We start from the raw sequence: 12,633 nt of genomic DNA, 5'->3' as shown, positions 1-12,633 counted from the left end.
CAGTTTCATTTCCCCCAAAATGCAGTCGAAGATAATTAGGATTTTATCAGTAAGCAGCACTTGATCTGGTGTGCAAAATGTGCTTTACAAGATTGCCACATTAACAACAAAGATAGGACTCAATCCTAAAATGTATTCGTTAATCTTAAAAGATGGCAAACAAATATTAACGACAGACAAATTGTGAATTGGGGGGGGGGGGTGTAGCCCCCACATCCTTTTCTTCTCATTTATTATAATTATAATTTTCCAACAACCCCTCCTCTATTTTACTCTTGGACCCACAGTATGTGCACTTGGTTTGGCTCAGACTCCTCTGTGTTTTACTTTTGTGTTAGTTTTTAAAGTTTTTTTATAGTTATGAATGGAATTGAATGTTATTTCAGTGTCGTGCCTTATCATGGCCCATCCCTCATAAGACACATATACATCAACACACCAGTTTTCTGGTTATATTTTAATTCCAGTGATTATGCCAGAAAACAGAAGGCATTCGAACAATAGATACATGAATAAATCATTATAAAATTGGTCATCCTCCTTAAAAGGACATCATCATCAGCCTCACTCTGAGCTCCCATATGCTCCTTTATTAGGTCAACAATTTGAATCATTAAATTTAAAAAGTAAGTAAGTAAAGTAAACAGGCCAAGACGGCTGATAACTGCACTTTTTCAACATACTGACTGAAAAGTTTGCACTCCGTTTCACCTGTAAACTGAATGTATTGGGATGCAGACATGAGTCACAGTCTGTGATATGGGCCAAGAGTGTTCTCACTGAAGGAATTTGACTTGCTCGAAGTGGACACATTTCACAGAGTTTTGAAACATCAGTAGTGTTTGGGGATGGAAAAAAAAGTTAATCTGCAACATTTGACTTTGGATTTCTCTGCAACAATAAACATTTTTGTTCAGACTAATATTGCTCGAAACAATTGAACTTTTGAATTGACTGCCATCATTTTCAAATAATAAATCCTAATGACTTCATTAACACATGGTTTATGCTAGTTGTATAGAATAAATCATATAATAACCATAATAATACTGTGTCTTAAACAGTCTCAGTTTTTCATGTCATTACTTCCAGAAGATTTTGTAAACTTTTCCAAAAGATTCTTCTCCATGTTTACATTTTCCGCCTATCACCATTTTTGCAGATTCATCAGCTGCATATTCATGCTGCTAATCTCCAGTTCTACCGGGATTTACCTCTGGAGATTGTAAAGGGTCACGGAAGTTCACTGAACTGACTGCCATGTTAATGAAACCATTTTGAGACTTATTTTGTGACATTGAGCATTATCCTGCTGGAAGTAGCCACTCGACGATGGTAAACTTTGGCCATAGAGTAACAAACATGGTCAGACAGACTGTGACAAAATATTGGTTGGTATTCAGGCCCAAAAGTGTGTAATAAAAACTTCTCTCACACCATCACACTAGTCTGAACTGTTGACACAAGGCATGTTGTCTTCATGGATTCATGTTGTTGACTCCAGATTAGGACTCTACATCTGCAGCCTCAGCAGAAATCCAGATTCTTCAGAGCAGGCTACATTTTTTTGTCTTCAAATGTCCAGTGTTGGAGAGTCTGTGTCACTGCAGCCTCACATTTCTGTTCCTGGCTCACAGGAGTGAAACCTGAGGTGATCTCTGCTGTTGTAGATAATCTACCTGAAGTTTTAGTGTGTGTTCATTCTGAAAAGCTATTAAAACCTCAGAAGATCATAGTGTATATTTCCTTATTGTTAGCAAATCCCAAGAAGACTAAGGGACAAAACCTTCAATGCTTTAGTCTTACTTTAAATACTCGCTGACCTGTAGCAAGAGCTCGTTGGTTCTGATTGTAGTTATTATATATGTTCAGACTCTGATCACAAATATATTGTCAAATTTAAAACGAGAAGGCACTCAGTACAACGTATATCTCAGATCATAAATCAGTTCTCTAAATGTGCTTAATTTTTCCACCCCTGTTTGAAATGTAGTAGAGGGAGAGCTTTGCACCTTGAAAAGCCCTGGGAGACTAATTCTAATTTGAGAATATGGTCTGTACAAACAAATCTGATTGATTGATTGATGAGGAATTCACAGAAAATCTAAATTATCAAATTAGCTTCCCTTATATGTTAACCTATTTGTAAGTATCCACATAGGTTACATGGACACTACTCCACACAAAGGGTGTCTATTCTATTCTGATCCTTACTTGCTTGTTCATGTTTTATGGTCTTCATCAGCACAATGTTAAAGTGCCCACTGCTTTCTTGTTAAAGCTGGCATTGAAATTGACAGTTTATTCTTGGCCCTATGAAACAGCAGTTTACAGCTCTTCGTTTCTTCTGACGGTTGTAGACATGAAATCTTAAATGTCTCAAACAAAATGTAATTAAACATTTTCTCCTAATCTTAGTAAAAGAAGGGTTACTGTAAAGGTTTGGGACAAAATGTCTCTAGAGGAGGGAGGGGCATTTGAAGTGGTCAGCCTTGTGTAGTAAATGTTATGTTTTTCAGTCTTTAAAGTTGTAGTTTTAAGGCAGATGAGCCTTGATTCAGGTGTCTATTGCCAACTTATTATCAGTCGCATCGTAAGTGTGCTCTTCAAATAGCACAGCTGATTTATTCTTCTTGGTAAATCCAAACTATTTTATGTCAACCTGGCTTTACAGTTGTCACCTATATTATTCAGATGCTGGATTGTTTTGCTTGCTCACTGAAATACTGTGGTGTGTCTCTGTTGAGCTTGTGAGGAGAAGCTTGAATATCAGATAATTTGGTGATATATCTTCAGTAAACATCATGAGGCATATTTAGACAGTTGCCTGATGACCTTAATCCTCAAACCCATTCCTTCAGACAGCAACATGAAAGATAGCTGACTGAACTTATTGTTAAAATATAGACTGTAAAACACTTCTGGCATATATTTGGATTGTAATTGAGACTGTGGTGACATTTTCTGTCTGGTGTCTCATACTTTTAGGAAATCCCTACGAAAATCCCTGGATTTATTGTGTCTTTTTTTATTTTGATGATTCACAGATTTGGATGAGTGCCAGCTACAGGGTGCGTGTCCAAATGGAAACTGTCTGAACAGCGTTGGCAGCTACAGGTGTATGTGTAAACCTGGCTATGTCCCTGACCCAACACTCACCACTTGCATACGTAAGATCTACACTCCAAACACCAAATAATAATCACATTTTCTTTTTCTCATCATTGCATTTATCATTGATCATCAAACTCAACTCAATTAATTCATTGATTAATGAATTGCATTTGCATGATTTTCTTTAATGTGCAGATTTATAATTGGAAAATGTTCATATAAGAGTGGCATCTTTGCGATCATATTATGACAGAGGATATTCCATTGATTTTCCTGGTCAACTGCTCCAAAGTACTAGCTAGATACTAAAGGCTAGGAATGCTGCTAAGGCAAATGTGCTGGTTAATATACATTTGAATGCAGTGCATGGATAAACGCATGGTGTTTCTTTAATAACTAGATGCTGTCTCTAGCATGTATCACAGAACATAAAAACCCAGCATAATATGAGGGGGTAGAGAAGAAGAAACAGTAGGGAGAAGTATTTTGAAGTAAAGCAGCTCCTATTGATGATTAATCAGCTGTACTCATTGTTGTTTTCTTTATACATTGACATGTTTTGAGCATGTGTTTTCCTGGTTTTGTAATGTACATGTGTTTGTCTGCATACTTTACAGTGTTGTCGCTGAGTCACTAAACCTCAAGTCAGACTTGAGCCGAGTCAGTTGTGCTTGGGCTCTGGAATTGAGTAATACAGCACTCGTACTGTGTATGTGTGATAAGTCTAAAGGGACTGGGGTTTGTGTCTTTGTTCTCTTTATATCTCACGGCCAAGGAAAGCCAAGTGTCCATCCATCACCACAACTAATAATAATAACAAAGGTTCAGCAAAGTGTGTTATTGTAACCAGCTTTCTAAAACAGTTGTGCAAACACACTCATCAAGCACAGAGCTTAATTATGATCGAAAATGTAGGTAAATTACAGCAAAAGCTGAAACAAAAGATTTGACCATTATAGACATGTGCTGGACATTGGGTAAATTCCAATAAATATTTGTTCTCGAGTTCAACCTTGGTGAGGTTTTACAGCAGTTTTTGATGTTGACCAAAAGTATGGCCTTGACATATCTGAGAGAATAAAAAGCTAAAAAATAAGAACATTGAGGAAACTAAATAGCCTATTAGCTGCTATCCATTTTTTGCAAATGTTCTTTTTCTTTGTCTCATCAAACAACACAAACATAAAAACACACATATTTGCTTTTTTTCCAAGGGACGCTTAACAAACTGATAAACATCAGCATATCAGCACTGTTATTATGAAAGTGTTTTCTTCATAATCATAATCATAATTCCTTTTAATTGCCAAGTATATTTGCACATACAGGAAATTGACTTGGTGTGGTTGGTGCATTGGACATAAAACAGCAATCTGACATCAAACTTAGCTTAGTACCGCTGTGTCTATAAGAACATAGGCTGACAGAATCTAGTGTGCTTGACTCTGCCTTTCTGTTTGGATGTATAGATTGGTAGAGTGGGTTGAACCGTGTTTCAATCCCAGGCTCCCACTTGACGAGGAATCCTTGGGCAAGATACTGAACCCTTAATTGCTCCTGAAGGCTGTGCAAGCAGTATATGATTGATGTTTGATAGAGGTAGTGCTCCCATAGATGCACTGTATGGATGAATGCCAGAATGAGGGGATGGCCAATCTGCAAAACGCTTTAAGTGAACTAGTGGACAAAACTAGAAAAGCTCTACATAAATACAGACTTTTTTTTTAACTTGGACATTCCAAGTGTAAATTAATGGTAGGAGTATTTCTAAACATTTAACAGGGATGGGCTAGTTGTTTGTTGCCCTCAGGTTTTTTTTTACGCTAAGCTAGACTTACCTCAAAAGTTGTCTCATCTAACTCATAAAAGGAAAGTGTAATAGTATAGTATAGGGTATTTTCCAAAATGTTTTGCTCTTTACAACACATCAGGTGTTAATGCAATTCTGAATAGCAAGGTGGTGCCTCCTTCCACTCTAAGCTGAGCTTTAGCAGAGGGCAGTGTGCACACGTACAGCTGGGCTGCTCTGATTGATATTCACCATGACTGGTGTATGTATAACTGGTGAATTTAGTGTTGTAGAGAACTAGCGTTGTGTGGTCAATTTCTTGTATTGTAGACTAGTAGCAGTGTGGATATGCTCCTTCAGTTGATGTGTGTGAACTGACTAACCTAACTTGCTATCCTGGAACTAATTCTAACTACATGCAGCTTGTTAACTATAGTAAGTTAGTTATTGGGTAGAAATAATCAATGACTAATAGAGATTTAGATGAGAACGATTTAATATGAATATAGTTTTGGTTAACATGTTTTGGCTCTGTTGAAGTTCTTTGTTTGAGTTAAAATTTGTATGTCATTGTCTGTTTACTTTAAATTTGATAAATCTAGGTTGTCAGGGAAAGACACAGTATGAGTGGAATTTGTCGTGGGTGGTAAGACTGCAACCCTTCCACCTGGTCTTAACTCTGAGTTGTCAAGGCTTTGGCTGTCTTATTTAGTGGGTGGGATGAATACTGCTTATTCTAATAGAATGAGGTCTCTCCCAGAAAGTTTGCTAATCATGCCTACATTGTTTGCTGGACACCACCTCGACTGCCAGCAGTTCACCAATGATGTGCACTTACCATGTCCTCACTGGTTGGATTAGGTAGGGTCTCACAAAAAACTACTTTCTGACAAAAAGAAAAAACTCATAGATTCGGAAAACACAGACCAAGCCAAACCCTCCTGCATGCCTAAATCGGAGCCGATGCCTTACCTTCATAGTGCATGAAGTTTTGGCATGTTTTTGTATGTGCTTCTTTCCTGCAACATATTGTATGTGCTTTCTATGTCTACATTTTGTGTTAAATCTTAAACTGTTTCATTGTCGATGTTTGTGGCAGCACAATATTTAGTTCCCCCACTTCTCACTGTAAAAAATATGTTTTGCTTTATGTAGTCTGGTGATTTAGAAAAAAGTTTAGACTCTAGTGTTAAGGGCACAATTCTGTACAGATGAGAAGGGGACATTTTTTGGTGAAAGGGACTGCTTTATTTCTCCACTCTGTCCTCTCTTTCTCCCATGTATATGTCTCCTACACTCTGGTGCACCACTTCCTACACCTCCCCCTCCTCCTTCTGTCCACCTTCTGCGCTCCTCTTCAGCCGACACTCCTGCCATCCAAGAGGAGAAGGGGGCTTGCTTCCGTTTGGTCAGCTCAGGCAGACAGTGTTTGCACCCAGTTTCTGCCCAGCTGAGTAAACAGCTCTGCTGCTGCAGTGTGGGCAAAGCCTGGGGCCCTCACTGTGACAAATGCCCCCCTCCGGGAACAGGTAAGGTCTCCAGCCACATCAGACATTCATCCTGTCTTAATGACAATTAAAGGCCCCAATATTATTTTTCCCTGGCAAATTGAATACCGAAAACAACTCAGTTATCTTGCAGTTTAGTTTGGCCTCACAAACAAGACACTGAATGCAATGGAAAGCCTCAGTACATCCGAGGCTCAGTAGACCAGTTTCCTGCAGCACTTTGTTCCTCCTTCAAATTAGTCATACAAGTAGATGAACTGAATTCCAATTATCTAGTTTGTAAATTGGAAGAGATTTTAGCCATGCTATCCCATGACTCTGGGGAATGTAGTGTCATTTTGTCTTCTATCTTTTGCTCTGGCAACACGTTCTGCCACCACTGGGCTATGGTTTTGACCAACCTTGTGAAATATCTCAAAATCTTTGTGTTTGGCACCGCATTTGGTCCAAACATTCATGGCCCCTAAACAATGAATGATAAATTATTAATTAATGATGGTTCCCTGACTTTTCCTCTTTCACCACATCAGCATTCTGTTTGTGGTTTTGACATTTAATTTGGTACAAACAATAAATGTACCCCTTTGAATTTACTGTTATAATAATAATAATACATTTTATTTATAGAGCGCTTTTCATAACCAGGTGCTGTTCTTTTTATTTTCAACCAGTACTTTGGGGCATGACCAGCCTAAGTTGTACCTTGTGGTTAGTGCTAATTTGGAAATGTAATATCTCAATGAACTAAGATCGTGGCCAAACTGTAGGGTGAGATTTTTGTTTTTGACTGGAATGTCTCAAAAATCATCGAATGGTTTTCCCCTCAGGATTAATTCAAACAATATGGTTATCCTTTTACTTTTCATCTAGAACCATAATCAGGTCAAGCTCGGTGTTTATGTTTGCGGTTGATGCTGGTAGAACCTCTCAAAGACTGAGGGAGTACTACACAGCAAACTGAGATACAAAAGTACTGTCTGTGATATTTTTTTATAAGCAAGGACACATAAATTGTTGTTTTTGTCAGAAATATTATCACGATGGTTCCATAATATGGTAATCTTCTGTCTTGACAAAATATTTTTTTAACTAATAACACACAAAAACAATCTATATTTTTTTATCCAACTGCTGTTTTAAAATTGATCTATATTATGGTGTAGCACAATATAGAAATATTTACCCTCAGAAAGAGGAACAGGGTTTCACAACAGGATAAGAACTTCCAGCTTGTTTTGAAGTCTGTGCCTCCGGCATGTAATAACAACAATTGAGACATGGAAGAATAAAACGATCATGCCATCAAGCCTATGACTTCATGTTCAAAAAAAAAGAAAGAAAAAATCAATTAATTCTTTTATCCTGATGCTTTTAATATGCATGGGTTTATCAGCTATGGCTAAGTAGTTGCTTTTAGAAAATTAGCAAAGCCTTTATAGTAGTTTTTTTTCACAACTGATTTTACTACTTGTCTACATATCTTTATTTCCACAGAACTCATCATGTTAATTAGTCTAACGGTTGTTCATTTAAGGCATTGCAGTTTGGTGCATTCTGAAAAAATATCAATGCAAATGCAATTATATGGAATTTACATGGTTTGTCCGTGTAATACTTGTCTTCTTGTAAACCTCATAATTTCTCAGTTATGTGTTCTAATGCAATGTCAGAGGTTTATGTGGAATATACATAATACCTATTGGCTTTAGCTGTGTTGTTTGTAGGGCAGATGTAAAGCAGCAATATTACATTCGTTATTACATCAGGTAATTAAAATGAGGTCACATAGAAAGGGAATGTGATTTTGTTCAAGTGGTAGTTCAGTAGTTTGGGGGAATTTCCAATTTCCCAGTGTCAGAAACCATTAAATGCTTTTTGAATGTCCTTGATGCAGACTGAAGTTATGACAAACTATTTGCTCAATTGTTGTGGTTTCTTTGGGATCAGCTGGTCAGTCAGAGCACATTTGATTGCAGCCAAATGCAGTGATGACAATGGTGTTGGCACCCAATTATTATTTGATTCAATGGCAGACAGCTTTGACTTGCATCCGGCTGTCCCCTGAGAGGCAGGCAAGAAAAACAGAGGTTGAGGACTGAGAGAGTGCATGGTTTCATCAGGTGTTAGGCTTGGGAAGAAGTGATGTGTGAGTGTGTGTTGGTTACGTAAATGCAGTTTCATAGTGAGAGGCAGAATATATAAAAACTGAAATTAGTTAATGTTAATGGTAAAGAATATCCCTTACTACATTCATAAAAAAAATGAAGACAGCTTGTGCGTCAGTCAATATTCAAACAAAACAATGTTCATTTCCATAGTGAAGAAAAACTGAAAAGTGAGAGAAGGAAAAGAGACTGGGCAAAGATGCTGTAGCTATGATACAGTATAGAAAAGCCAATGGTAGTGAAAGTAACTCACTGCCATTCATTCAGAAAGAACATTATAATCTGTGTTTCTGTTGCAATCAGGGTGTGGATAGTTGTAGGTACTAAGGAGTTGGCTAATTTCCATATGATCTTGGGTTGTACCAGCTTGGTACTAAGGGAGGCTCCTTCGAATTTTTGATTCTTTCAGTGGTGTCTCTATCTCTTCAACTTCTTTTTGGTGAGGACTCAGTTTGTTAAAATCACCTGCTTGATTATAGGTGACCTGATCGTTTTGCTACCTCTAAAAACTGTATAGATCATGCGGGCTGAGTCTGTACGGAGCTACATTGTCTCACCCAAATTTTTTCGATTATGGTAAATCTTCCCTTTGGATCTACTATAGACATTCTGTTCATGAGAGAGCATTGATGTAAATTACTGACTCCCCTTCCCTATGAGTTATAGTACACATGGTGCTACACAGTGTCAGAGATTCGGTTGCAGCCATATTTTTTAAGGTAGACAGCATGTATGTATGTATGTATGTATGTATGTATGTATGTATGTATGTATGTATGTATGTATGTATGTATGTATGTATGTATGTATGTATGTATGTATGTATGTATGTATGTATGTATGTATGTATGTATGTATGTATGTATGTATGTATGTATGTATGTATGTATGTATGTAAAACAGTACTGTTTTTCTACGTACTGTATATATGTATACATACATACATACATACATACATACATACATACATACATACATACATACATACATACATACATACATACATACATACATACATACATACATACATACATACATACATACATACATACATACATACATACATACATAACTCACTTTAATGCACATTTGTTGACAGTTACATTTTCCCATTGTCATCATAACAAAATGTATCCATCCTGTTTAAGAGAGATTCCAGCAACTCTGTCCCCTAAAAAAAAAAAATGACAATTACACGGCAGCTGAGATCGCAGATCCTGAATTGGTTACACACAGATATTTCAACTGTCGTTGCTTAGGAATCAAATGAACTTGAGTCAGGGAAAATACAATTGGACATACTGAAGTTGTAAATCTAAATTGAGATACACTCACGAAGAGGAAAGTGGATAGCAGGACAACATAAAAACTACGTCTGCCAGAGTAGTTTTCATGTTGTCCTGTTATCCACTTTACATCCTATGAGGTCTCAGTGAAGAGTTCTCCAATACAGCAGAACCATCAATAGGCAGCCCTGCCAAATATCTTATCACATGTAAGACGTGGTTTGTGTTTAGTTACCATTGTCGAATAAAGAGAAGAATCATCTGAAAAAGAAAGTGGAGATTATTTTCTGCCCTGAACAAAGTTTCAATATGAATGATGAGATTTTTGATAACTAGTGGTATTTTTTTTTTATCCAGCTAAGTTCAAAGAGATCTGTCCTGGTGGAATGGGCTACACTGTTCTACCAAATCCACCTGTCAATAAGCCGGTCACTGTTTACCAGCAGCCCATTGACCTGCAACCCCCCCAGCCCCTGCCAACGCCAGAGAGGCCGGTGGAGGCTTTTGGGAAACCAGAGGAGATGATACCAGGTGAGCATTTGTTGTGTCATTGTGCGTGTTGAGCATTGTTAATTTAAAATCACATGTTTAGCGCTGTGGCTTAGTACAAACTCGATGTTTGCCAAATGTTTAGTGTTTAGGGTAAAGGTTCTTAGATTTAAATTGCTTTATAAGCATGGTTCACATGAATAAAACTGATTCCTGGCCTTGTCAGGATTGCGATGGCAGCAGTGTGAGTCAGACAGCCCATCATCTTTTTACCGGGGGTTTTCCTCCAGCTCTCCTGGGTGTCCCCAGGAATTCTTGGTGCAGCTGGGGAATTTAGTACCTCTAGTGTCCACCAAGGTCTCTCCCACAAGTCTGTCATGCTCAGAACACTTATAGAGGAAGGTTGCCAGGACATTAAACAGTTACCCAAACTACATCTATTGGGTCCTGTCAGTGCTAAGGATTGCACAGAGAGAAAAATTGCGTCATAGTAGCTGACTGTTTGTGACACATTCACACAGTCTTGTCTTATTTTGACTGAATGGATAAGAGTCCACTTGCTATTATTCTGGGGACCTCTCTGCATCACGTTACTGAAAAAAACCTGTGTCCTTTGGTCTTCTCTCAAATCTTTGTACAAACATCAAAACCTAAAGATGCAGCATTTATCACACGGTATAAACAGAGAAAATCGACAAATAACAAAGCTAAATCAAGTAAATGTTAAATATTTTTGCTAAATGACTGATTATAAAGTGCTTAACCATTGGTTCAAAGTTGAAATCATTAATACGTTTTAAATCATTTTGTCCAAGCTGAAACCTGTGAACTGCCTCTTGACAAAAGAAAAATAAATCTAGGTACAGCCAGTTTTACTGAGCTATAGGTTAATAATCATCTTTTTGATGATTATTTGGTCAAATGCAAATTTCCTTACCACTGCATTTCAGAAGAAACACATCTCATCTTTTGTGATTATTTCACACATACAAATTCAAAACTGATGTGGAAATAACTACCTAATAACTACCTTTTTTTCTGTCATTTTATTGATCAGTTATGTTATTGAGGTGATTTATTGCATTTGACTGACGTGAAGGGAGTCAGACTTGTTTTTGTTTGTTAGACTCCTACCAGGGCAGGAAACTACAGTCTAATTCTGTTAATTATGGACTAATATAACAAATGATTGTTCTTCAGGTGTACATCTAACTTCTCAGTGTCCAAACACTGACTCACTGTCAAACAAACTTTTTGATTGCATTTAAGGCAATGCAGTGGGAGACATTTGTCCTGCTTCTTGTTCCATAATGAATAAACCTGTTGTTTAAATTGATCAGTGTCACAATGCCAATATCCCAATTCTGAATGTCTACACCGTTGCATGAATAGCAATCTCACATCTGCAAATTACAGCTTTGAAAGAAAAACGCAAGGAGTCCTGATTCATGATCCCTCCTGCGTGTGATTAGGAACTCATGATCTTAAAAGAAACGTCCCTATTTTTGTAATTTGTTTGTAGACGACAAGGATTTAAGTCCTTTGGCCCACTTCACTCTCCCCTCAAACACAACCAAGCCCACAGGCCTTCAAGAGAGGGACAGAGAGGGGGAGAAAGACCTGGCTGAGAGAGAGAAGGGAGCTTCAGCCTCTCCTGTTATTATTCAGGACATGCTTGGCAGACATCAAGGGAAGGAGAAACTGCAACATTTTAGCCAAAGCCAGACAGAATCCAAATTGCTGCTAAGCTTCTCTGGAACAGAGGAGCACTGAGTTTTCCAGGCACACAGGACAGGCCTTGAAAACAATTTGACAGAAATCTACCACCCAAAACCTGCGTGGATTAGTGTTTGGGTATAAGCAGAAAGTAATATGGCACCTGGCAGCCATACAGATTGGCATTGTGGCACCGCAGAAAATTGTTGTGGGTTGGAGGAAGAGAGAATCATTTTTTTTTATAAATGCAGATTTATATTATGGTCTGAAATGTTTATGAACTTTTCACAACATGAAATAATGGCCTATTTAGCAACAGGTACTTATGTCATTATCTACTACTAACCACTATTCTGATGGAAGGGTGGGTGACTGTGTTTGAGTCCACAAAACACTTTAGGAGTTTCAGGGTTAAGCAGCCTTGCAGCCAAATCCAATACAAACAAAGTAAATGGTAACTCCTTCTTCAAACGTAAAACAAAGCCTCTAAGTCATTAATTGTCATCCAAGTGTCTGTTAGCCCTGACATTCGAATTAGACTTGAAACAGCGTCATTTACAGCATGT

At 37.8% G+C, this 12,633-nt stretch overlaps 1 protein-coding gene across 1 annotated transcript in view; it reads left to right on the top strand.

The window, feature by feature from the left end:
* The window catches only part of ltbp1 (latent transforming growth factor beta binding protein 1), a 118,446-nt gene that overhangs the window by 64,544 nt on the left and 41,269 nt on the right, over positions 1 to 12,633 (top strand). The window contains exons 10-12 of the mRNA XM_061086924.1: positions 3,048 to 3,170; positions 6,265 to 6,432; positions 10,220 to 10,393. Coding sequence (XP_060942907.1) covers positions 3,048 to 3,170; positions 6,265 to 6,432; positions 10,220 to 10,393 — 465 coding nt within the window. The remainder of the gene's footprint in view (positions 1 to 3,047; positions 3,171 to 6,264; positions 6,433 to 10,219; positions 10,394 to 12,633) is intronic.

The sequence above is a fragment of the Limanda limanda genome, chromosome 15 (genome assembly GCF_963576545.1).
Source record: "Limanda limanda chromosome 15, fLimLim1.1, whole genome shotgun sequence".
Classification (NCBI taxonomy): domain Eukaryota; kingdom Metazoa; phylum Chordata; class Actinopteri; order Pleuronectiformes; family Pleuronectidae; genus Limanda; species Limanda limanda.
This window is presented reverse-complemented; position numbering and strand designations above follow the sequence as displayed.